The sequence below is a fragment of the Zosterops lateralis genome, assembly GCF_965231275.1.
Source record: "Zosterops lateralis genome assembly, chromosome: 30".
Taxonomy (NCBI): domain Eukaryota; kingdom Metazoa; phylum Chordata; class Aves; order Passeriformes; family Zosteropidae; genus Zosterops; species Zosterops lateralis.
Window position 1 is genome coordinate 1,723,354 of NC_139790.1, and position 24,457 is coordinate 1,747,810.

General features: G+C 66.6%; 3 protein-coding genes across 6 annotated transcripts; all 3 read left to right on the forward strand.

The window, feature by feature from the left end:
* Positions 1-1,816: 1,816 nt before the first annotated feature.
* Positions 1,817-9,425, forward strand: SORBS3 (sorbin and SH3 domain containing 3). Of its 4 annotated transcripts, none has more exons than XM_083880357.1 (19): positions 1,817-1,919; positions 2,000-2,096; positions 2,261-2,484; positions 2,562-2,625; positions 2,728-2,842; positions 3,228-3,312; positions 3,390-3,434; positions 3,540-3,626; positions 4,290-4,345; positions 5,682-5,788; positions 5,869-5,948; positions 6,657-6,703; positions 6,823-6,937; positions 7,026-7,151; positions 7,314-7,520; positions 7,563-7,955; positions 8,376-8,449; positions 8,543-8,649; positions 9,039-9,425. In XM_083880357.1, exons 1-19 carry the CDS (start codon positions 1,824-1,826, stop codon positions 9,098-9,100), a joined length of 2,187 nt encoding a protein of 728 aa, XP_083736483.1. In that variant the 5' UTR covers positions 1,817-1,823; the 3' UTR covers positions 9,101-9,425. The 4 variants fall into 4 exon arrangements, with proteins under 4 accessions (XP_083736483.1, XP_083736484.1, XP_083736485.1 ...); XM_083880358.1 differs by having other exon boundaries at positions 7,731-7,955; XM_083880359.1 differs by having other exon boundaries at positions 7,752-7,955.
* A 2,199-nt stretch (positions 9,426-11,624) lies between these two features.
* On the forward strand, positions 11,625-18,027 carry PDLIM2 (PDZ and LIM domain 2). Its single transcript, XM_083880333.1, has 9 exons — positions 11,625-11,843; positions 12,951-13,102; positions 13,389-13,458; positions 13,530-13,621; positions 13,714-13,759; positions 15,798-15,949; positions 16,231-16,376; positions 16,454-16,559; positions 17,729-18,027. Exons 1-9 carry the CDS (start codon positions 11,745-11,747, stop codon positions 17,922-17,924), a joined length of 1,059 nt encoding a protein of 352 aa, XP_083736459.1. The 5' UTR covers positions 11,625-11,744; the 3' UTR covers positions 17,925-18,027.
* Positions 18,028-20,236: 2,209 nt separating this feature from the next.
* On the forward strand, positions 20,237-23,156 carry LOC310920435 (uncharacterized protein C8orf58 homolog; the record flags this gene model as incomplete). Its single annotated transcript, XM_083880403.1, has 5 exons — positions 20,237-20,246; positions 21,189-21,847; positions 21,926-22,013; positions 22,190-22,290; positions 23,073-23,156. Exons 1-5 carry the CDS (start codon positions 20,240-20,242, stop codon positions 23,154-23,156), a joined length of 939 nt encoding a protein of 312 aa, XP_083736529.1. The 5' UTR covers positions 20,237-20,239.
* Between the last annotated feature and the right edge of the window lie 1,301 nt (positions 23,157-24,457).

Below are 24,457 nucleotides of genomic sequence, written 5' to 3' on the forward strand. Positions count from 1 at the left end.
GGCTCCTCCCGGGGGATGCTCCTGGGGGGGGTCTCTCCTTCCTTCCTTCTTCTCTTCCCCTGAGCTGAGCCCCCTCCCCGCTCTCCTTCTCCCGGCAAAGTTCGTGCTGTGAATTTTTTTTCCTCCCCTCCGCTGCAGCTCCGCGGTCCCGCCCGCCCCGGGGCGCCCCAAAACCCCGGGGGGTCCCCGCTGGCACCGCCCGGGAGGTAAGAGATGGATGGGGGGGGCCTGAGGGGAGATTTTGGGGGATTCTCCAAAGGAGGAGAAGGATGAGGCCGAGCCCTGAGCTGGGAATGGCGAGGAGGTTTTTGGGGTGCCCTGGGGGGGGGGGTGGGAACTGCACCCCACTTTTTCTGCCCTGGGGGCGCATCCTTCCCTGATCCTCAATTTCCCCACGGGGTAATTAACGTTAATTACCGCCTTGGGGCAGCGGGGTGGGGAACAGGGAGCCCAGGGGTGGCCAGGCCGATTTGGGGGTCCCAAACACACAGAGGGACCCCCAGGGTGCCCCTGCAGCCCCCTAGGGTGCCCCGATTGAGGGGGGTCCCTGCAGCCCCCCAGGGTGCCCCGATTGAGGGGGGTCCCTGCAGCCCCCCAGGGTGCCCCGATTGAAGGGGGGTCCCTGCAGCCCCCCAGGGTGCCCCGATTGAGGGGGGGTCCCTGCAGCCCCCCAGGATGCCCCGATTGAGGGGGGTCCCTGCAGCCCCCCAGGGTGCCCCGATTGAGGGGGGTCTGGCCCTGGTGGGGATGGAGAAGTGAGGGATGGACCAGGACACAGGTGTCCCCAAAGTTCCCTGTGCTGCTCTCCCCTCCGGAGCCACCCCAGTGTGGGAACAGCTCCGGGGGTCCCGCCCCCCCCCAGCCGCCCCCCGGTGAGTCACAGCATCGCCCTCCCGGCTCCTCTCCGTCCCCTCTCTCCCTCCCTCCCTCTTTCCCTGTTTGCGCTGCAGGGCGGGGAAATATTTCTGCCCTGTCGTGTTCCCGGCCTGGCAGCGCTCCCGGGCGGGCCCCGCCGCGTGCCCGGGCGGCCGGGAGGGAGGGAGGGCCCCGGGTGCCACCGCCGGGCCCGTGGGAACGCGGCTCAGCATCGCCCCGAACCGCCCCGGGCGGGTTCTCCCCCTCGGGCTGGATCCATCCGTGCCGGGCCAGGGCTGAGAGAGGGGCCGGGGGATCTGGGGAGCCGTGACAGGGCAGGGAGAGGGGCTGGGGGGGCTGGGGAGCCGTGACAGGGCAGGGAGAGGGGCTGGGGAGCCGTGACAGGGCAGGGAGAGGGGCTGAGGGGTCTGTCCGTGCCGGGCCAGGGCTGGGTGTGAGCAGGAACAGCCGCTTCTCCTGCACCGAGAGGCTCCCAGAGCTGGGGATGTTGTCACCGAGGTTGTCACCCCACTCTGGAATAACAGGGGATGCTCCAGCGGTGGGGATGGGGGTTCTCTGAGTCCTCATCTCTCTGTCAAAGCCCAAAAACCAGGGATACAGGACACCCTGTGAGCACAGCCGCTCTTCCCACAGGGCAGGGACAGCCCCGGGTGGTTTGGATCCCCATGGAGGGGCTGGGGGGGGCTGGGGAGCCGGGCCAGGGCTGGGTGTGAGCAGGAACAGCCGCTTCTCCTGCGCCGACGGGCTCCCAGAGCTGGGGATGTTGTCACCGAGGTTGTCACCCCACTCTGGAATAACAGGGGATGCTCCAGCGGTGGGGATGGGGGTCCTCTGAGTCCTCATCTCTCTGTCAAAGCCTGGGAATGCCCAAAAAACAGGGATACAGGACAGCTGCTCTTCCCACAGGGCAGGGACAGCCCCAGGGCACCATCCCGCCCTCCCCGGCCATGGCGGGCCGGCTCCTGCCCCCCGACACCAGCCCAGCCCGGGGTGTGGAGGATGTTCCCCACCTCCACCCACCTCTGCAGCTCTCGGTGACTCGGGTGAGTGCGGCTGTCACACCCTGGGGGGCTCAGTGTCCCCTGCGCTGTCCCCTTGCCAGCCCCTCCCTGCCCCCGCACAGGTGCCCGTCATCCGCCACCGCGGCTCCAACACCCTCAACTTCCACTTCAGCGAGCCGGAGAGCGGCGGGAACAGCCAGGGAGCCCCCAAGAGCTCAGGTACAGCCCCTGGGGGCTCCCCAGAGCGATGCTCACCCGAGAGATGCTCACCTGAGTGAGTGATGCTCACCTGAGTGAGTGATGCTCACCCGAGTGATGCTCACCCGAGTGATGCTCACCTGAATGAGTGATGCTCACTCGAGTGATGCTCGCCTTGTCTCCAGTGAATGATTGGTACCAGACCTGGCCGGCCAAGGATGGGAAAGCCCCCAGCCCCTCTCTGCCCGCCCACCCCACAGCCATCCCCAGGGCTGTCCCCGCCACCCCACGGCCCCCGGGCTGGTCGGCGACCTGGACCAAGGACAGCAAGCGGCGGGAGAGGCGCTGGGTGAAGTATGACGGCATCGGGCCCGTGGACGAGACGGGGATGCCGCTGGCGTCGCGCTCGGTGAGTGGGGGGCGTGGGGCGGGGCTGTCACCGCTCTGTCACCCCCTCACCGCCCCAAATGTGTCCCCCACCCCCAGAGCGTGGACAGCCCCCGGGATTGGTACCGCAGCATGTTCCGGCAGATCCACCACAAGCTGCCGGGTGAGTGCGCACAACTGGATGGGTGTGCACAGCTGGATGGGTGTGCACAGCTGGATTTGTGCCGGGCCAGATGTGCCCACCCTGTGCCTCCTCCGCCCTCAGAGCCCGAGTGGGACACACATTCCTGCCCCGCCACGGCGCCCCCGTCGCCCCCCAAGCCGCGGAGGAGGGGGTCTGCCCCAGCCGAGCCCCCCGGGATGGCCAACGGGATGGACTGGTGAGCCTGGCTGGGGTGGGGACCCCCTGGGGCTGTCCCTGAGCCTGGCTGGGGTGGGGACACACCTGGGGCTGTCCCTGAGCCTGGCTGGGGTGGGGACCCCCTGGGGCTGTCCCTGAGCCTGACCCGGGGTGGGGACACACCTGGGGCTGTCCCTGAGCCTGGCTGGGGTGGGGACACACCTGGGGCTGTCCCTGAGCCTGGCTGGGGTGGGGACACACCTGGGGCTGTCCCTGAGCCTGGCTGGGGTGGGGACACACCTGGGATTGTCCCTGAGCCTGGCTGGGGTGGGGACACTCCTGGGGCTGTCCCTGAGCCTGGCTGGGGGCTGGGGGTGCCCACAGGGTGGGAACTGAGGTGGCTGGACCCCTCCCTCCCTCCACAGGACCCGCTGGGGTGTCACCGGTGCCAGCACCGAGCCTGGCAGCATTTTTGACTACGAACCAGGGAATTTCTGTCCTCAGGAGCGGGTAGGCCGGGCCTGCACACGGGGAGGGCGGTGGGGACCGTGGTGGGCTCACACCTGACTGACCTTTGCCCTCTCCAGCCCCCAGGGGCAGCAGCACGGCCGAAGAGGGCTCAGTCCATCGAGGTGAGGGGGTGGTGGTGGCCCAGGGGGGGACAGGGGGTGACAAAAGGCTCCTGGTGCCCGCGGGCAGTGCCAGCCCGGCCCCCACAGCCACCCCTGCCCCTGCAGGTGCTGCTGGAGCAGGAGCTGGAGCAGCTCAGCGAGGAGCTGGACAAGGACATGAGGGACATGGAGACGCGCCGGAGCCCCCGGCAGGTACCCCCGGCCCCTCCTGCTGCCCCTGTGTCCCCGCGGGGCATCCAGATGTGGGTAAATCCAGATGTGGGTAAATCCAGCTGTGGGCACATCCAGCTGTGGATAAGGCCAGCTGTGAACACATCCAGCTGTGGACACACCCAGCTGTGGGCAAATCCAGTTGTGGGCACACCCAGCTGTGGGCACATCCAGCTGTGGGCACATCCAGCTGTGGGCGAATCCAGCTGTGGGCACATCCAGCTGTGGACCCAGCCTGCGTGGCCATGCACCTGGTGGAGTGCACATCTGGATGCACGCCTGGCCGGCTGCGTGCACATCTGGATTAACCCTCGGGTGGGTGCATGCACACCTGGGTGTGTGCACACCTGGCTGTGTGCCTGGCTGGATCCCTGCACATCTGGACGCCGGCACGGCCGGGTGAACGCACGGCGAGCTGCGTGCACATCTGGACGCCTGCCTGTCTGGTCCCCGCACATCTGGCCCCACGCACACAGGGCGGTTTGGCGGGCTGGAGCCGAGGCCGTGGGGCTTTAGGACCCAGCCCGCCCGTCCGTCCGTCCGTCCGGCGGTTTATTGGCGCTGGACTCCTTCTCTTCCCGCCGAGACTCGGCCCTCCTGGATGATTAATTTTTCTCTCCCACCCCCTCCCGCTCCTCCCGGCAGAGCCCGGCGGCTGCTCCCACCGCTCGCTCCCCCGCTCCGGCCTCCGCGGCTGCTCGGTGAGTTCGGCGGCTGCTCCCACCCTCCGCACCCCCAAATCCCCCCGCCCAGACCCCGCTGGAGGCAAAGAACCGGACCCCGCTCGGGGGTGGCGGGCGGGTTGTCCCTGCGGGGATCCCTCGGGGTGGGAGTCCCCAGGGCATCCCCCGGGGGTCTCCCCGGTCCCCCCAAACCCCGCGCGGGAGGGACCCGGCGCCGCCCCGCTGGGTGGGACTGAGCCTTTCCCCGTCCCCGCAGCGGGGACACCGTGTCCCTGCCTTTGGCTCCGTCCCAGGGGAGGTGACGAGTTCCCACCGCTGTGTCCCCACTGTCCCCACGGGCTCAGGGAGGGGACAGCTGTGCCAGAGGGTGCTGGAGCACCCCGGGATGGGGGTGGGCACCCCGGGATGGGGGTGGGCACCCCGGGCTGTGCCCCACAGACCCCTCCGTGCCCCGGACAGCGGCAGGAAAACAAACAAACAAACAAACAAACAAACAAACAAACAAACAAGCGCCTCCTCTTGTAGGACCCACCGTAACCCCCAGGGGCGCACAGGGGGGTGGCTCCCCCCTCCCCTCCCCAGCCCCTCCTCCGGCCTGGGGGCCGCATTTGGGCTCTTTAATGCCCCCCGGAGCGGGGTTATTCATTAGCCAGCCGCCCTCCCCGGCTCTCGCCTCCTCCGGGCTTCCTGCTCGGCGGCAGCGGGGCCGGAGCGGCCGGAAAACTTTGGACCTGCCCCGCTTGGCCGGCCCTGGGATGGGAGCCTGGAGGGGTGGAGGGAGCAGAGCCGGGGGGCCTGGTTATTGGGGACCCCCTTGTCCTGCTCCATGGAATTCAGGGGTTTTGGTTCTGGGGGACCCCCTTATCCTGGTCCATGGAATTCAGGGGTTTTGGTTATTGGGGGACCCCATATCCTGGTCCATGGAATTCTGGGGTTTTGGTTATTGGGGGACCCCATATCCTGGTCCGTAGAATTCAGGGGGTTTGGTTTTGGGGGACCCCCTTATTCTGGTCCATGGAATTCTGGGGTCCTGGTTCTGGGGGACCCCCATATCCTGGTCCATGGAATTCAAGGGGTTTGGTTCTGGGGGAGTCACATATCCTGCTCCATGGAATTCAGGGGTTTTGGTCCCGGAGGAGCCCGAATTCCTGGTCTGTGGAACCCAGGGGTGTTGGTCCGTGGGATACAGGAGTCCTGGGGGTCCCTGGGGGTCCCGGTCCATGCAGTTCACAGCACCCCGATATCCTGGGGGTCCTGTCCCCCCCGAGGGCAGCAGGGTCAGGGCAGGGAGGGTTCATGGCAGCAGGGCTGGACACCAGGCTCAGCCCTGCCCTGAGCCACTGTCACCCCACAGGAGCCCCCTGTCACCCCCCCGGCTGTGGAGCCCCCCTGTCACCCCCAGCATGGAGCGGGGTGGGCTGGGGCTGGCCAGTGACCGGAGCCACGCAGCCCCCGCCAGAGGTGAGCCCCCCTTTAGCCCCCCTGAGCCCCCCAAACCTGCCCTGGGGCACCCCAGGCTGGTGACACCCCGCTCTTTACAGACACCCTCAGGCCTGGGACCCTCCCCAGCCTGTCAGACCTGGGGGACCCCGTGGAGGCCGTCAAGAGGGAGGAGAAGAAGGTGAGGCTGGGACGGTCCTGTCCTGTCCTGTCCCATGCCATGCCATGCCATGCCATGCCATCCCACCCCATCCCATCCCATCCCACCCACCCCATCCCATCCCATCCCATCCCATCCCATCCCATCCCACCCCATCCCACCCCATCCCCATCCCATCCCATCCCATGCCATCCATCCCATCCCATCCCATCCTACCCCATCCTACCCCACCCCATCCCATCCCATCCCATCCCATCCCATCCCATCCCACCCCATCCCATCCCATCCCATCCCATCCCATCCATCCCATCCCATCCCATCCCATCCCATCCCACCCCATCCCATCCCATCCATCCCATCCCATCCCACCCCATCCCCATCCCATCCCATCCCATCCATCCCATCCCATCCCACCCCATCCCCATCCCATCCCATCCCATCCCATCCCATCCCCATCCCATCCCATCCCATCCCATCCCATCCCATCCCATCCCATCCCATCCCATCCCATCCCACCCCATCCCATCCCATCCCACCCCATCCCATCTCATCCCATCCCATCCCATCCCATCCCATCCCATCCCATCCCATCCCATCCCATCCCATCCCATCCCATCCCATCTCATCCCATCCCATCCCATCCCATCCCACCCCACCCCATCCCGTGTGGGATTTGGGATGTTTGGGATTTGGTTTATCTCCCCTGTGACCTCTCCTCTCCCTCCCCAGATGAAAGCTGCTCGCCTCAAATTCGACTTCCAGGCCGAGTCTCCCAAGTGAGCACCGGGGTCACTCCTGGGGTCCCCCGGGTGATGGATGGGCAGGAAATGGGGGAGCCCCAGGACACGGGGTGTCCCTGCCGGGCTGGGGACAGCTGTGACAGTGTCCCTTGCAGGGAGCTGACGCTGCACAAGGGGGACATCGTCTACATCCACAAGGAGGTGGACAGGAACTGGCTGGAGGGGGAGCACCACGGCCGGGTGGGCATCTTCCCCTCCAACTACGTGGAGGTGAGGCCGGGCCGTGGGGGCACAGCGGGGCCTGGGGAGGGGGGGGTCCTGGGGCTGCCCCTCACCCTCGTGTCCCCCTCCCCACCAGATCCTGCCCCCCACGGAGGTGCCCAAGCCCATCAAGGCTCCCACGCTGCAGGTGCTGGAATACGGCGAGGCGCTGGCGCTCTACAACTTCCGAGGGGATTTGCATGTGGAGCTGTCCTTTCGCAAGGTACCTCCGGGCCGTGCTGTGCCGTTCCGGGCCGTGCTGTGCCGTTCCATTCCCGGGCCGTGCTGTGCCGTTCCATTCCCGGGCCGTTCCGTGCCATTCCCGGGCCGTTCCGTGCCATCCCCGGCCGTTCTGGGCTCATCCGCCCCTCTGCTCCCCCGGCAGGGCGAGAGGATCTGCCTGGTGCGGCGGGTGAACGAGAACTGGTACGAGGGGCGGATCTCGGGCACCAGCCGCCAGGGCATCTTCCCCGCCACCTACGTGCAGGTGCTGAAAGAGCCGAGGGTCAAAACCACGGCCGAGGACATCCCCGGATCCCCGTCCCTGCAGCGCCCGCCCGGGACCCCCCAGGCTGTCCCCGGGACCCCCCAGGTTGTCCCCAGGACGCCCCAGGCTGTCCCTGGGACCCTCCAGGCTGTCCCTGGGACCCTCCAGGCTGTCTCTGGGATACCCCAGGCTGTCCCCGGGACCCCCCAGGCTGTTCCCAGGACGCCCCAGGCTGCCCCCGGGATCCCCCAGGCTGTCCCTGGGATACCCCAGGCTGTCCCCGGGACCTCCCAGGCTGTCCCTGGGATCCCCCAGGCTGCCCCCGGGACCCCCCAGGCTGCCCCCGGTTCCCCCCGGGAAACCCATCGGGGTCCGGGGGTGATGGGTGGACGTCCGTCCTCTCCTCGTCACCTCGGGGCCACTTCCCCAAGGCTGCCCCAGGGTGGCGTTCCCAGCCCCTTGGTGGCCTCTGCCAGCCCCCCGCACCCTGTGGCCGCCCACCCCCAGGAGCTCTGGCGTCCGGCCTGGACCCCTGAGCAGGTGAGTGTCCCCTCCCTGGCTTTGTGTCCCCCACCCTGGCTTTGTGTCCCCACCTTGGCTTTGTGCCCCCCACCCTGTCTTTGTGCCCCCCACCCTGTCTTTGTGTCCCCACCCTGGTTTCCTGTCCCCCACCCCAGTATGGGGCCTCTGGGTGGCTCTGGGGGCTCTGGGGGCTCTGGGGGCTCTGGGTGGATCTGGGGGCTCTGGGGGCTCTGGGTGGATCTGGGGGCTCTGGGGGCTCTGGGGGCTCTGGGGGCTCTGGGTGGATCTGGGGGCTCTGGGTGGCTCTGGGTGGCTCTGGGGGCTCTGGGTGTATCTGGGTGGCTCTGGGGGCTCTGGGTGTATCTGGGGGCTCTGGGGGCTCTGGGTGGATCTGGGGGCTCTGGGGGCTCCCCTGACCCCACCCTGTCCCCCCCACAGCGCCCGACCCCCCAAAGCAGCGCCCGCCCCGAGCCCTCCCCGTCCTACAACGGCTCTGAAATCCGGTGGACACCGTAAGCGGGGCCGGGAGTGTCCCCAGGGCTGGGTGACCCCACAAAGGGGACACTGTGGGGAGGGGAGGGGTCTGCCCGTGGTTTGTCCCGCAGGTACCGGGCGCTCTACCAGTACCGGCCCCAAAACGCGGACGAGCTGGAGCTGCGGGAAGGGGACAGGGTGGATGTGATGCAGCAATGCGATGACGGCTGGTTTGTGGGTGCGTGGCCACCGCCCTGGGGACAGGGAGGAGGACACAGTGCCACCCTCACCCCTCCATTGATATATTCCCTCTCCTGGGGGCTTTAGCTAGCTCAGTTATTGGAGAGAATTATACCAAGGATGAGGTGAGATATCTCAGAAAAGGACATTTGTCCCAGGCGTTTATTCTTCGAGTTTCCAGGGGGAAAGAGAGCGAGCAAAGGAAGGCGAGACAATTTATAAATTTATATCCTCCCAGCTCAGAGGAGAGACAGCTGGACCACAGCCAGGGGGGTCAGAGAAGGAAATAAGGGTCACTCTGAGGGGTCAGGGAGTCCAGGGGGGGTCAGGAGGGAGAAAAAATCTCCCTGGAGAATTCCAACACTCTGCGCGTCTCTATCCCCGCAGGAGTGTCCAGGAGGACGCAGAAATTCGGCACTTTCCCTGGGAATTACGTGGCTCCGGTGTGACCCTCGGCTATGGGGAGAACAGTGGGGCTGGGGGGGATCCCCCTGTCCCCCCTCGGTCACCCCTGTCCCCCCCTAAGGGGATGAAGCGCCTCCAGCTCCCTCCCGCCCCTATGGGGCTGCTCTAACAGGGACAAACCCCCCATTTCGGGGTGTCTGCGCCACCCCAGTGCCTTAACCCGCCCCCTCCCCACCTCTGCCCGGTGCCACCCCCCCCTGGGGGTGTTACCGGTGCCCGACCATGACGGGCCGTGCCCGGGATGCGGGTCCTGGCCCGGGAGTCGCCTTCGCTTCTTTTTCCATCATTAAAAATCTCAGCTCAGGCCGAGTCTGAGCGCGCCGGGACTGGGGAGGAGGAGCCGCTCCCGGGACACGTCCCGGCGGGGATTGTAGGGCGGGGAGAGCCGGGGGAGGGAGGGAGGGAGGGAGGGAGGGAGGGAGGACTCTCTGCGTGGGGCCGGGGGATCCCCCCACGCCCACGGGCGGTGCCGGGGCGGGTCCAGCCGCCTCTCCGTGCGCCCCGTCGGGGCGGGAGGGAGCCGTGCCCGCAGCCCGGGCTCCTCCCGGAGGAGGAGGCGGCGCCGCCCCGGGGCCGCGCTCGGTTCCGCAGCCCCGGTGAGTGCCAGGGGGGCTCGGGGGGCTTTGGGGGCTCGGGGGGCGGGTGTGTCCGTCCGTCGGGGGTCTCTGTGCCCCGGGGGTGGGTGGGGAGGGATGTGCAGGTCCCTCACTGTGTCCCCATGTCCCCACGGCTCCTGGCATCGCCCGCTCGCCCCGCGGGTACCAGGCGGCACCGCCAGCCCCGAGGGCACAAAGACAGCGCTGTGCGGCCGGGACAGAGCCCGGGGGGAGCGGGGACACAGGTGGGGGGTGCGGGGCCCGGGGGGGGAGCAGGGGATGGGGAAGGGGAGCAGGGACAGAGCTAAGGATGGGGGTGGAGGGGGGGAGCGGGGATGGAGAAGAGGTGCAGGGTCTGGAGAGGGGGTGCAGTGTCTGGAGAAGGGGTGCAGGGTCCAGAGGAGGGGTGCAGGGTCTAGAGAGGGGGTGCAGGGTCTAAAGAAGGGGTGCAGGGTCTGGAGAAGGGGTGCAGGGTCCAGAGAAGGGGTGCAGTGTCTGGAGAAGGGGTGCAGGGTCCAGAGAAGGGGTGCAGGGCCTGGAGAAGGGGTGCAGGGCCTGGAGAAGGGGTGCAGAGTCTGCAGAAGGGGTGCAGGGCCTGGAGAAGGGGTGCAGGGTCTAAAGAAGGGGTGCAGGGCCTGGAGAAGGGGTGCATAGTCTGCAGAAGGGGTGCAGAGTCTGGAGAAGGGGTGCAGGGTCTAAAGAAGGGGTGCAGGGCCTGGAGAAGGGGTGCAGGGTCTAAAGAAGGGGTGCAGGGTCTAGAGAAGGGGTGCAGGGCCTGGAGAAGAGTTTCAGGGCCTGGAGAACAGGCCCTGCCTCTGTTGGGGGGTCTGGGGTCGGTGCCCAGCCGCCTGTGGGGGTCCCCCCGGGCTCCCCAGGGATGCTGAGCACGGGGAGGGGGTTTGGGGTTTGGGGTTTCCTCCCGGCACTGGGAAGCCCAACCCAGGAAATTCTTCCGGGCAGCCTCTCAAGCCCCTCTTTGTGCTCTTGGGATTTTTAACATTCCCGGTGGCTGCAGATGGGGTGCCCGGTCCCGGATGGGGTGCCCGGTCCCGGATGGGGTGCCCGGTTCCGGATGGGGTGCCCAGTTCCGGATGGGGTGCCCGGTCCCGGATGGGGTGCCCGGTTCCGGGTGGGGTGCCCAGTTCCGGATGGGGTGCCCGGTTCCGGATGGGGTGCCCGGTTCTGATGGGGTGCCCAGTTCCAGATGGGCTCCCCAGCTCCCCCAGGCTGTGCTGGGATGGATGGGATGGGATCTGGTGTGGATTTAGGGGATGTGGCTGCCCCTTCCCGCCCATCCCATCAGAGCCAAGGACTCTGCTGCTCACCGAGGACCCTGTGCCACCCCTGGGGACCCTGTGCCACCTCTGGGGACCCTGTGCCACCCCCGGGGAGCCTGTGCCACCCCTGGGGACCCTGTGCCACCCCCGGGGAGCCTGTGCCACCCCCGGGGACCCTGTGCCACCCCTGGGGACCCTGTGCCACCCCTGGGACCCTGTGCCACCCCCGGGGAGCCTGTGCCACCCCCGGGGACCCTGTGCCACCCCCGGGGCATCCTCAGCGCCCTCCACCCGTGTGGATTTGCTGTGGGATGAAGAACTGGGGTTTGCCGGGTGTCAGACCTGCTGTGCTGAGCAGCAGGACCCGTCCCTGCCCTGCCACATCCTCCTCTCCAAACTCCACTGGCCGGGCTCTGCCAGGCCACAGCGCTGGCCTCGCTGCCAAGGCGTCACTGATTTCCTGCCTCGCTCCAGCCCCTGGGAACGACCTTGGCTGTCTCAGCTGCACCGCCGGTCCTGGGACCCTCCGGGCCCGGGGGAGGAACTGCCAGCCCTGGGGGACACAAGAGGAACTGGTGACACCCTGCAAGGACCTGCCTCCCCTCCCCGGAAGGAAAGCGCTGCGGGCTCTGGGGACCCTCAGGGAGGCCCTCCTTGGGTGGTCTGTGGGTAGGAGGAGGGAAGTCCCCTCTGCCTGGTCCCCTGAGCTCCAGGGATCGCTGTCACCTCCCTGCTGCCCGCCCGGAGCCGCTGCCATGCCGGTGACAGTGACAGTGACACTGCCTGGCCCAGCCCCGTGGGGCTTCCGCATCTCTGGGGGGAGAGATTTTGGCAAACCCATCACTGTCTCCAAGGTAAGACCCTCCCCCTTTCCCTCCTCCCCAGAGCATCCCCCGGGCCGGGGAAGCCGCAGGGACACCGGGCTGCTCCGGGGAGAGGATCCTGTCTGCTGTCCCTGAGCCATCCTGGGGGAGAGGATCCTGTTTGCTGTCCCTGAGCCATCCTGGGGGAGAGGATCCTGTCTGCTGTCCCTGAGCCATCCTGGGGGAGAGGATCCTGTTTGCTGTCCCTGAGCGATCCTGCTCCGTGGGAACGGCCCAGGGGAGGGTGGGGATGGCAGGGGGGAGCCCCTGGGATGGGCTGGGCTGGGCCAAATTTCCGGGTGTTGTTTCCCTGGTCCCCTCCTGGCACTGTCCTGTCAGGGCTCTGTGGTTGGGGAATCCCAGCAGGGTGGGGTTCAGGGCTGGGGGGTCTCTCAGGGTCCTGTGGTTGGAGAATCCCAGCAGGGTGGGGTTCAGGGCTGGGGGGTCTCTCAGGGTCCTGTGGTTGGAGAATCCCAGCAGGGTGGGGTTCAGGGCTGGGGGGTCTCTCAGGACCCTCTGGATGGGGAATCCCAGCAGGGTGGGGTTCAGGGCTGGGGGGTCTCTCAGGACCCTCTGGATGGGGAATCCCAGCAGGGTGGGGTTCAGGGCTGGGGGGTCCTCTCAGGACCCTCTGGATGGGGAATCCCAGCAGGGTGGGGTTCAGGGCTGGGGGGTCTCTCAGGGTCCTGTGGTTGGAGAATCCCAGCAGGGTGGGGTTCAGGGCTGGGGGCGTCTCTCAGGGCCCCCAACAGGGTGGGGTTCAGGTCCCTGTGGATGGAGAATCCCAACAGGATGGGGTTCAGGGCTGAGGGGTCTCTCAGGGCCCTGGGGATGGGTTATCCCAGCAGGGTGGGGTTCAGGGCTGGGGGGTCTCTCAAGGCCCTGGGGATGGAGAATCCCAGCAGGGTGGGGTTCAGGGCTGGGGGGGTCTCTCAGGGCCCTGGGGATGGGTTATCCCAGCAGGGTGGGGTTCAGGGCTGGGGGGTCTCTCAGGACCCTGTGGTTGGGGAATCCCAGCAGGGTGGGGGTTCATTCCTCGGGGATGCTGCACTGCACGGCCTGGGGGGTCACCAGGACCATCCCCCTTTCTCCACGGAGGTGACAGAGCAGGGGAAGGCGGCCGCGGGTGGCCTCAGGCCGGGGGATGTCATTGTCACCATCAACGGGCAGAGCGCGGCCGAGATGCTCCACGTGGAGGCGCAGAACAAGATCAAGCAGAGCCCGGGGCAGCTCCGGCTGGAGGTGGAGAGGTGAGTGCTGGGGACAGCCCTGACAGCCGGCCCTGGCTGCCAGAGGTGTCTGCAGGCGGCTGGGGGTCCCCAACCTCTTGTTCCCCCCCTTTGGTGGCTCTTGGGGCAGTGCTGTCCCATTGGGAGCCTGTCCTGGCTCTCTAATTAAGGAGTTGGGTGTTAATGAGGCCAGGCAGAGCTGGCAGCCGTTACCTGGACACAGCTGGTGCTCTTGGGGGTGACACCGTGCCCTGCACGGGGGTTTTGTGCTCCTGGGGCAGATCCCAAACCCCTCTGCCCTCCCCAGGTCCCCGGTGTCACCTCCCAGCCACACCAATGGGGACACCTCACCAGAGGGGTTGGCCACACGCTTCCAGGTGAGTCCCTGCACACCTGTGTCCCCACCCGGGGCTGGTGGCAGCTGCTGGTGTCACTGTCCCCTCCCCAGGACACGCTGAGGATGCAGAGTGGGAGCCAAGGGGCCCTGAGGAGCCTCGACTCCAGCCTGGCATCCCTCACCCACCCCCCTGGCAGTGCCAGGTAAGGCTGAGCCGGGCTGGGTGTGGGGCTGGGGGTGAGGAGGGGGCTGGGGAGGGCCAGGGACCCCCTGATCTCTCTGTTCTCTGCCTCAGCTCACAGCCCTTGGAGAAGGAGTTCACCTGTCCTGGCCCCCACCAGGTGAGCAGGGGGGGCTGCAGGGGCCAGGCAGAGATGCTGGGGGGAATCTGTTCACCAAAACATTTTAAACCTGCAAACCATCCCCTTCTGAACCCCCAAACCATCCCCATTTTAAACCCCAAACCATCCCCTCTGAACCCCCAAACCATCCCTATTTTAAACCCCAAACCACCAAACTTTTCCCTTTCACAACGCCAAACTTTCCCTCCTTTGAACCCCCAAACCGCCTCATTTTAAACCCCAGAACCACCTTCCTTTGAACCCCAAAACTCTGAGCCCCCAAACCCCTCCCTCTGCACCCCCGGGGCCACCTCCCTGCCCATCCCCGCTGTCCCTCAGGGTCCCCGTCTGGGGTCTGTCCCCTCCCCGGCCCTGCAGGCACCGCCGCACCTGCCCAGGGATGTTTTTGCTCCTCTCTGGCAGCGGCGCCAGCCCGGGGAGGCCAAACCAGTTTGGGAAGCACTGGGAGGGTGTTGGCAGGGCTGGGACCCACGGCCTGGAGCACCCCCAGCACTGCCTCCGGGGGGATACCCGGGAATGGGGTGGGGATACCCGGGAGAGGGATGCGGATACCCGGGAGTGGGATGGGGATACACCAGAGTGGGATGGGGAGACCCCAGAGAGGGATGGGGATACCCTGGAGTGGGATGGAGATGCCAGGAGGGGGATGGAGATGCCAGGAGGGGGATGGAGATGCCAGGAGGGGGATGGAAATGCCGGGAGTGGGATGGAGATGCCCGGGAGGGGGATGGAGATGCCGGGAGAGGGGTGGGGATACCCCGGAGTGGGATGGAGATACCCCTGGAGTGGGATGTGGATGTCCAGGAGGGGGATGGAGATGCCGGGAGGAGGATGTGGATGCCGGGAGGGGGATGGGGATGCCCAGGAGTGGGATGGGGATACCCTGGAGGGGGATGTGGATGCCCAGGACGGGGATGGAGATGCCGAGAGGGGGATGGAGATGCCGGGAGGGGCCGGCTGCTCCTCCACCCCCCGAGCCCAGTCTCAGGATACCCGCGGCCGCCTCATCCCTCCCTGCGGGCAGCCGCTGGCTCCGGCCTTGGCGTCTCCCTCCCTCGCTTTCTCTATTTCTTGTTTTTCAAGCCCAAATTGGGAAGCGCCGCGGCCCCGAGCGCGGCCCTTCCCGGCTGCCTTTGGCCGCAGCCCCGGCCGCCCCTTGGCCGCTCCCTCCTTCTTCTCCAGCTCCTTGTTTGCTTTGCTGATGGCCCCAAAGGATCATTCCTTATCCCATCCCTGTCCCGGAGGGTCCCATCACAGGGCTCGGGACATGAGGATGCTGCACGCAAAGCCCCCCACCCAAATCCCTGTGCTCGGGGGGTGGTGCCCTTGGATCCATCCCACTCCTCACATCCCAGATCGGGCTGGATGCCGGGCAGGGATGAGGCCAAAACTCGGCTCCTCCCGTGTTTAATTTTAGCTGATCCCTCCTGACCCCAGAGAGTCTCAGCGCTGCCCCTTTCCCTCTCCAGGGCTCCGGGCAGGGGGTCCCTGTGCCCATCCCGGGGGTCCCTGTGCCCACCCTGGGGGTCCCTGTGCCCACCCCGGGGGTCTCTGTGCCCACCCTGGGGGTCCCTGTGCCCACCCTAGGGATCCCTGTGCCCACCCTGGGGGTCTCTGTGCCCACCCCCGGGCTCTCTATGCCCACCCTGGGGGTCCCTGTGCCCACCTTGGGGGTCCCTGTGCCCACCCTGGGCTCTCTATGCCCACCCCGGGGGTCCCTGTGCCCACCCTGGGGGTCCCTGTGCCCACCCTGGGGTCTCTCTGCCCACCCCGGGTGTCCCTGTGTCCACCCCGGGGCTCTGGCCCCTCTGGGGGGTCCCACTGACCCCAGCCTGGGTGGGAGGGAGGAGAAGCTCCTCCATGGAGCATTTCTGGAGATCTGGGCTTGGGGAAACCCCCTGGGGCTGGTCTGGGTGTCCTTGGGGTGTCTGGGGAGGAGAGGGAGGGTCTGTGGGTTCCCTCAAGGCCATTTTGGGGGGCCCAACCCTGTAACATCCATCACTTCTCCCCCCGCCAGGAGAGAGGACCCCTGAGCCGCCAGAACAGCTCCCAGGGACCCCCCTGCCCGCCCTCCCCGGGGCTCGGAGCCCCCCAAAACCCCTGGGGACCCTCCAGGGAGAGGCGCCTCTCCTCCTCCTCCTCCTCCTCCTGTCCCAACACCTGCCACAGGTACAGAGCGGGCTGGGGGCTCTGTGGGGGGGGACAGCACGGCAGAGAACCCCCCCCCCCAGTGGGTGATTTGTCACCCGTGGGTGCTGCTGGAGCCCGTGGGAAGAGTTAACTCACCTGCAGACAGGTGGGGCCGAGGGAGGGCCGGGCAGGCCGGGGCAGCTCCCGGGCTGGAGGCAGCAGGTGGTGAACGGCCTTTGGGGTGGATCCCGGAATTCCAGCTCTGGGAACATCCCCCTCCCCAAAAAAAAAACAATCTCCCCTGGGTTTTTTCCCCACAGCCAGAGCTCGGAGCCGGCCATGAGGCGCTTGGAGGAGGATTCAGAGGTTTATAAGATGCTCCAGGAGCGCCGGGAGCTGCGGGCGGCCCCGCGCCAATCCAGCACCTTCCGCCTGCTCCAGGAGGCGCTGGAGGATGAGGAAGGAGGTGAGGAAGGGCAGAGAGGGAGGTGGGAGGTTTGGAAAGGGGGTGAGAGGACCCTGATGGGTTTTTTGTCCCCACAGGGGGTCCCGCAGCCCCTTTCCCCAGCCGGCTCTCGGCCGGGGCACGGAAACCCCTGGCCGGGGTGCAGAAGCTGCACGTCTGTGAGAAGTGTGGGAGCAGCATTGCGTGAGTGGGGATGGGGGAACTGGGACCCAGGGGTGGGCCTGTCCCTGCCAGCCCTCCTGGTAAAGTCAAAAAAGGGGCTGTTCTAAAGGGCGGGACGCATCTGTCAGGGAGAAAATGAATCCTGGATGTGGGTGGGGCAGGATGGATCCCTGAGGGGGGAAAAGGGGGCTGGTTGTGGGGTGGGGATGGGGCTGGGGGTCCCAGGGCGGGATCAATCCTTGTCATTGCTCCCTGAGGAGCAAAATGGGAGTGGTCCTGGGGTGTGAGTGGGTTCCTTGGGGGTCCCAGGGTGAGATCCATCCTGTCATTGCCCCCTCAGGGTAGAAATGGGGGTGGTCCTGGGCTCTGAGTGAGGTCCCAGTGCAAGATCCTGCTGCCATCGCTGCTGGGGCTGACCCTGGGCTGGGAGGGGACCCTGGGGACACGCAGTGACCCCCGGGGTGGGAGGGGACCCTGGGGACACACAGTGACCCTGGGGACACGCAGTGACCCCCGGGCTGGGAGGGGACCCTGGGGACACACAGTGACCCCCGGGGTGGGAGGGGACCCTGGGGACACACAGTGACCTCTGGGGACACACAGTGACCCCCGGGCTGGGAGGGGACCCTGGGGACACACAGTGACCCCTGGGCTGGGAGGGGACCCTGGGGACACACAGTGACCTCTGGGCTGGGAGGGGACCCTGGGGACACGCAGTGACCCCCGGGGTGGGAGGGGACCCTGGGGACACACAGTGACCCTGGGGACACGCAGTGACCCTGGGGACACGCAGTGACCCCTGGGCTGGGAGGGGACCCTGGGGACACGCAGTGACCCCCGGGCTGGGAGGTGACCCTGGGGACACACAGTGACCCCTGGGGACACACAGTGACCCCCGGGCTGGGAGGGGACCTTGGGGACACACAGTGACCCCTGGCTGGGAGGGGACCCTGGGGACACACAGTGACCCCTGGGCTGGGAGGGGACCCTGGGGACACGCAGTGACCCCTGGGCTGGGAGGGGACCCTGGGGACACGCAGTGACCCCCGGGCTGGGAGGGGACCCTGGGGACACACAGTGACCCCTGGGCTGGGAGGGGACCCTGGGGACACACGGTGACCCCCGGGCTGGGAGGGGACCCTGGGGACACGCAGTGACCCCCGGGCTGAGCCGTGTCCCCCTCCCCACAGGACACAGGCGGTTCGGATCCAGGAGGGCCGGTACCGCCACCCCTCCTGCTACACCTGCGCCGACTGCGGCCTCAGCCTCAAGATGCGCGGCCACTTCTGGGTGGGGGACGAGCTGTTCTGTGAGAAACACGCCCGGCTGCGCTACCAGGGACCCCCGGGGGGGCCTGTCCCCCGCCCGGTGTCCCCTCACTCCTGAGCCCCGTGTCACCACCAGTGTCCCCAGTGTCCCCAGGGCTGTCCCACCCCACTGCGGTAGGGCTGGGGAGGAGGGGGTGAGGGATGGATGGGATTTTGGGGGGGTTGTGATACCCATTTTCACCCCTTTGTGGGTGTGTGTGATGAGTTCTCAGCCTTGGGGACACCTTTGTGGGTGTGTGTGATGAGCTGGGTGAGTTCTCAGCCTTGGGGACACCGAGGGGACATTGAGGGTGCAGGGAAGGGTCACTTGAGCACTTGGGGACTGGAGAAGAGGCTGGCACTGCTTGTTCACTGACTGCAAATGAATTAAACCAGATTCTCTATAAATATAATATATATATTTGCTCCACTGCTGTGTCTGCTCCATGCCGGGACCTCACAGCAATGGGAAGGGGAGGGTTTTACCCCAAACCCACACACAGAGACCCCCTCAGCCCCCCTGCAGCAGCCGGGATGGGGGTCCAGGCCTTGGCAGGTCCTTGTCCCTCTCCTGGGAAGGTCAGGGCTGCCCGCAGGGCTCAGGGCCCCTCCCGCTGTCCCAGGGAGGTGTCCGGGTTTATTGGGGGTTGTTGGCCCAGGCCTTTGTCCTGCTCCAGGTGCTCTTATCGCCTTCCGTGCCCGCCTGCACGGAGATGGATCCGCTGTTATCTGAGATTGGCTGTTATCTGGGCTCTGCTGTTATCTGAGATTGGCTGTTATCAGCGGCCTGGGAGGGACCTGTCCCCTCCCCTGTCCCTTTGCAGAGGGGACAGCCAGGACCCCTCCCTCCCCTCCTGCCTGGGCTCTCCCCGGGGGCTCTTTGGGGCTCGGGCATGGAGTTCTCACCATCCAATTCCCAATTAATCATCAATTAATCATCAATTAATCAATCATCTCAGAGCAGCCGGGGCTGCCCCTGGATCCCTGTGAGTGTTGGAAACAGCCTGGGACAGGGAAAGGTGTCCCTGCTCATGGCATTAAATGAGCTTTAAGCTCCTTTCCCACCCCAAATATTCCACAGCTCCACGACACCCAGGGAGGAAGGATGATGATGATGATGATGATGATGATGATGGTCCCCGCCTTCTCAACACGAGGAAAAAAGAGGCACAAACACCTTGAGCCCTCCTGGGGCTGGGGGCAAAGGGGCTGCCCGGGCAGGGGGCGGCCCCCCCCCACCCCCTGCCCCGCCCTGGGGGCTGTGCCGCCCCCCGGCCCTGCCCCATAAAGCGGCTCCCGGTGCTCCCTGCCCCGTTCCCGGTGTTTCCAGCTCCCCTGTGCCCGGTTTTACCCTCCCCGGTCCATCCATCCCGAGGATGCTCCGCCGCCGCGGAGCCTTCACGGTGCAGCCGCTCCGGGGGGACCTCGGTGAGTCCCCGGGGTTTTGGGGGACCCTCTGCACGTCTGGCCTGGATTGGGGTTCACTCAGAGTTCCCTCGGGGTTTTCAACCCGCTGGGATCCTCAGGGGTCTCTGTTTTGAGGTGTCTGTGCTGGAGAGGGAACCTGAGCTCATCAGAACCCAAATTCGTGCTTGGGAAGGAACTTGGGGGGTTCCCTGGACCCCCAAATTTGTATTGTCTGCTTGGGAAAAAACCTGGGGGGTTCCTTGGAACCCCAAATTTGTGCTAAAGGGGGTCTCCTCCCCCTGAAACATCTGGGGGCTGAGCTGGAGCTGCAACAAGGGGGGAACCCTCAGGAGGAGCAGATGGGGACCCCCCTAAGCCCCTTCCCATCCCAATCCTGCCGGGGCTGCCCCCCGGAATTGCTGGGATTCAATCCTGCCAGGGCTGCTCCTGGGAATTCCTGGGATTCAATCCTGCCGGGGCTGCAGGACCCCGGAATTCCTGGGATTCAATCCTGCCGGGGCTGCAGAACCCTGGAATTCCTGGGATTCAATCCTGCCGGGGCTGCTCCTGGGAATTCCTGGGATTCAATCCTGCCGGGGCTGCAGGACCCCGGAATTCCTGGGATTCAATCCTGGCAGGGCTGCCCCCCGGAATTCCTGGGATTCAATCCTGGCAGGGCTGCTCCCCGGAATTCCTGGGATTCAATCCTGCAGGACTGGGGCTGCCCCCCGGAATTCCTGGGATTCAATCCTGCTGGGGCTGCAGAACCCTGGAATTCCTGGGATTCAATCCTGGCAGGGCTGTACCCTGGAATTCCTGGGATTCAATCCTGCCGGGGCTGCCCCCCGGAATTCCTGGGATTCAATCCTGCAGGACTGGGGCTGCCCCCGGCATTTCTGGGATTCAAATCCCACTGAAAGGCCGGATTGTCCCAGGGCTGGCTGAGACTCCCCAGCTCTTCCCTCGGCCTCTCCAGCCCCTGGAGGGATGCACGGTGAGTGCTGTGGCTGCAGGAATTTGGGATGAATTTGGGATCACTGATACCCCCCAACCAGTGAATTCAGTGGATCCTCTGAGTGAGTTCTCTGGAATTCCCTGGTGGGATGCACCCAAACAACCCCAACCCAGCTGGGAGCCCTTTAACCACCGGCCCAGCCAGTATCGCCCATCCCAAACTCTGCCAGGAACCAGTTGGGAACCGGTCCTGTAATGAGGCGCTGCCTCTGCATCCAGGGCCCGGCTGTGGCTTTAAAAGGGAGCGCCGGGACTGGCAGCCCGCACTCGGTTCTGGCTCCCGGCGATGTGGGGAGGCTCCCGAGCCGTCTGGAAGAGGAGGTTCAGCTGCTGTGAGTGTGTTTGAGGGGGGTGTCAGCCCCTGAGAGGGGTTTTTTTGGGGGTGGGTGGTCTGCTGGAGGTGCAGGAGCTCCTCTCCCACTTCACTGAGGCTTTCACTGAGGCCTGGCTGGGAAGGGAGTGACTATTGGGGAGGGAATTCCCATGGATGAGCCACAATCCCACCCTGGGGGGCACATCCCGGCTGGGGATGCCCCCCATGCTGTGGGGACAAATGTGAGGGGCTGGAGGTCCCTGGAGCCATCCCAGACCAGGAATCCCACCCCCGAGCTGTGTCCTGGGTGGGAGACAGGAAAATCCCGGCTGAAAAGCCTTGCCCGGGTCAGGGTGGGGGCTGTGGGGAGCTCAGCTGAGGTCTGGGGGGAGGAAGAGGATGGAGAGGCCGGGGCTGTGTTTTTTTGGGGAGCAGCAACAACATTTTGGGATTGTAGGAGCACATTCCCGGCTGGAGGGACCCTCTGGAGTGGATTCTTTGGGCACGGCTGGAGCTGCTGCTGCTGTGGGGGGCTCAGAGGGGTGGTTGACCCCCAATTTTCTAATTTTCTCCCCCCTCTCAAGCTGAGCCCTCTCTCTCCTCTCTCAGATGCTCCCTGGGATTCTGCCGAGAGCTGCATCGTCCGCACCTCGGCCAGCGTTTACCGGCGGCTGCAGGAGAGCCCGGGGCATCCCCTGGGGGGCATGAACACCCAGAGACCCCCACCACACCCGCGGGGACCCCCACCACACCCGCGGGGACCCCCACCACACCCACGGGGACCCCCCCCACACCCTCAGCCACCCCCACAGCCCCCCAGCAGCCCCCAGGCCCCCAGGAACTCCCTCAAACTCGAATCTGAAGATTCCGGCGTGGATTCAGCCAGCAACGAGCACTCCCCATCCACCCCTCTGGGCTCCGAGAGCAGCTTCTCCCTCGATGGTTTCTTGGCGGAGGAGCCCCCCAGGACCCCCAGAACCCCCAGGAGGCTCCTGCAGGCGGCTCAGAGGAGCAGGAGGAGGCAGCGCTGCCCGAGGCAGCTCAGCCGGCGCAGCTCCAGCACCGCCGACCTGGAGGAGACACCGAGAGACCCCCAGGAGGAGCCCCAGGGGGCGGCTGGGGGGGCTCGGGACCCCCAAGTTGCGGTGTCAGGGCAGGGTTTGCGTTACCTGGAGCACGTCTGCCAGATGTTGGAGCGCCTGGCGAGGCTCCAGCAGGACAACCGAGCCCTCCGGCAGCGAGCCCGGAGCGCCCGCCCGGCCACGCTGGTGAGCGCCGGGAGGAGGAGGGGGCTGCCCGGGGAGGGCTCCGGGGGTCTCGGCTGACCCTTTGTTTGTGTTTCACAGCCCAGCCGGCAGCCCCAGAGGGAGGATTTGGGCTCGTGGAGGGGTGAGGGGTTCCGGCCGCGCTCCTGCTCGGACAGCCAGGCTCCAGGTGAGCGGGGAGGGGTCGGGGGTGGTGGGATAGGCCAGGTGAGCACCGGGGGATGGCAGGTCAATGGGGTGGGATGGCAGGACCCGGTGCCGGGTAAAGGGGGCAGCACCATCGGTGGGATGGCAGGATGATGCCCCCCAAGCCCCCCAAGCCTGAGCGGTTCCCCCACGCTGCAGCAGAGGCCGGGCCGTGCCGGAGGATGTGGGGACACTCGGTGAGCTCCCCCAGCCTGCTGGACCCCTGCGAGGGCGGCCCGGGGGGCCCGGCCCCGGACAAGGTACGGCCGGGGGGTTCTGTGGGTCCCCGGTGCTGACCCCACCTCTCCCGTACTGACCCCTTCTCTCCCGTGCTGACCACACCTCACCTCTCCCCTCCCTTTCCCCCAGTGCTGACCCCACCTCTCCCCCCCGAGTGCTGACCCCACCTCTCCCCCCCCCAGTGCTGACCCCACCTCTCCCCCCCAGTGCTGACCCCACCTGTTCCCCCATGCTGACCCCACCTCTCCCTTTCCCTGGTGCTGACCCCGCCTTTCTCCCCTGTGCTGACCCTACTTGTCCCCCTGTGCTGACCCCTCCTCTGCCCCCTCCCCTGTGCTGACCCCACCTCTCCCTTTCCCCGGTGCTGACCCCACCCCACCTCTCCCCTCCCTTTTCCCCTGTGCTGACCCCTCCTCTCCCCCTGTCCTGACCCCTCCTGTCCCCCCGCACTGACCCCTCCTGTCCCCCGCACTGACCCCTCCTGTCCCCCGCACTGACCCCTCCTGTCCCCCGCACTGACCCCTCCTGTCCCGCACTGACCCCTCCTCTCCCCTGTCCTGACCCCTCCTCTCCCCTGTCCTGACCCCACCTGTCCCCTCTGTCCTGACCCCTCCTCTCCCCCGGCACTGACCCCTCCTCTCCCCCGGCACTGACCCCTCCTGTCCCCCCGCACTGACCCCTCCTGTCCCCCCGCACTGACCCCTCCTGTCCCCCCGCACTGACCCCTCCTGTCCGGCACTGACCCCTCCTCTCCCCCGGCACTGACCCCTCCTGTCCGGCACTGACCCCTCCTGTCCGGCAGGACGGCCGCTCTCACTGGGGCCGGGTGAAGGAGCTGCTCACCCGCCTGACCCGCCGCTCCCTGCGGGGTGGCCGCTGCAGGTGAGTCCCGCTCCCACTGCCACACCTGGATGGAGGATCTACGTCACGCCTCACCCTATGACGTCACACCTCACCCTATGACGTCACGCCCGCCCGGGGCCGGCCCCCGGCCCGGCACACTTCCTTTCACTTTTTTAATTCTTTTCCCCTCAATAAAATCATTTCACCGATAAAGAGGCGGCTCCGAGCGGGGTGTTTGCTGGCGCGCCGTGACGTCACGCTCCTAATCCCGGCGTGACGTCACACGGGGACACGTCACTGCCGCATCACTTCCGACGGATTTTCCGCCCCTTTTGTCCCACCGGGCCCGGTCCCTTGGACGGTTCCAGCGGCTCCTGAGCCTCCTCCTCCCCTGGATTTCCCCCGGGCCCCCTCCCCTGGGTCCCCCCCGAGCCCCCTCCCCACTCAGTTCAGGGGGGGGAGTCCCTCCACCTCGGGATGGGGGTAAAGCTCATTCTCCTCCCAAAACATCCCCCTGGACCCCTCGAGCTGCTCCGCGGGGGGTTTGATGGGGAGGGGGCTCCGGGGGATGGGGATGATGCTGCTCCCGGAGCATCGCGGTTTTCTCCGGGGGGGCTCCCCACTTTGGGGGGTGGAGGAGGAGGAGGGTGAGGAGGGGGCTCGGTGCTGTTTTGGAGCCCCTCGGTGCTGTTTTGGAGCCCCTGGTGGTGCCGCCAGCTCTGCGCGGGACTGAGGAAGCCGCAGGTGAGGAAGATGCTGCCCTGAGCCCGCTCTCCCATCAGGTATCCCCTTATCCCTCCCTTTCCCTCTCATTTCCTACCGTCACTTGGGTTTGTTTTTATTTCCCTTCCCAGCGGTGAATCCCGCCATCCTCCCGAGCCCACGGGGGGATTTTTGGAGCTGCAGCGTCCTGGATCTCACCGCCCCTTCCCGGGAAAGGTGAGCGCCCATCCCCGCCCTGTCCATCCCCTGGCAGCGCCCCCCGGCTGGTCTCAGCCCCATCAAGGGGTGCTGGAGGGATTTTGGTGGAGGGAGGGTTGTTTTATTCTCCTTTTCAGCATCAAAACCCTTCTCACTGCTCTCCTGAGCACCCCGGGGTGGGGAGCAATGGGGAGGGGCTTGAGAGGTGGGGAAGGGACCCAGGTGGGTGTTCCCAGTGTGGGGTGGGGGGTCTGGGCACCCCCTTCCTTCCCTCCCCTTTGCCCTCTCCATCTCCCCCCTCACCCTGACCCCCAGTGTTTGATCCCAAAGAGATGCTGAGGCTGGTCCAGGGGATGCTGATTCTCCTTCCAGGCCCCAGGTGAGGAGGAGGAGGAGGAGGAGGAGGAGGAGGGAGGTCTGAGC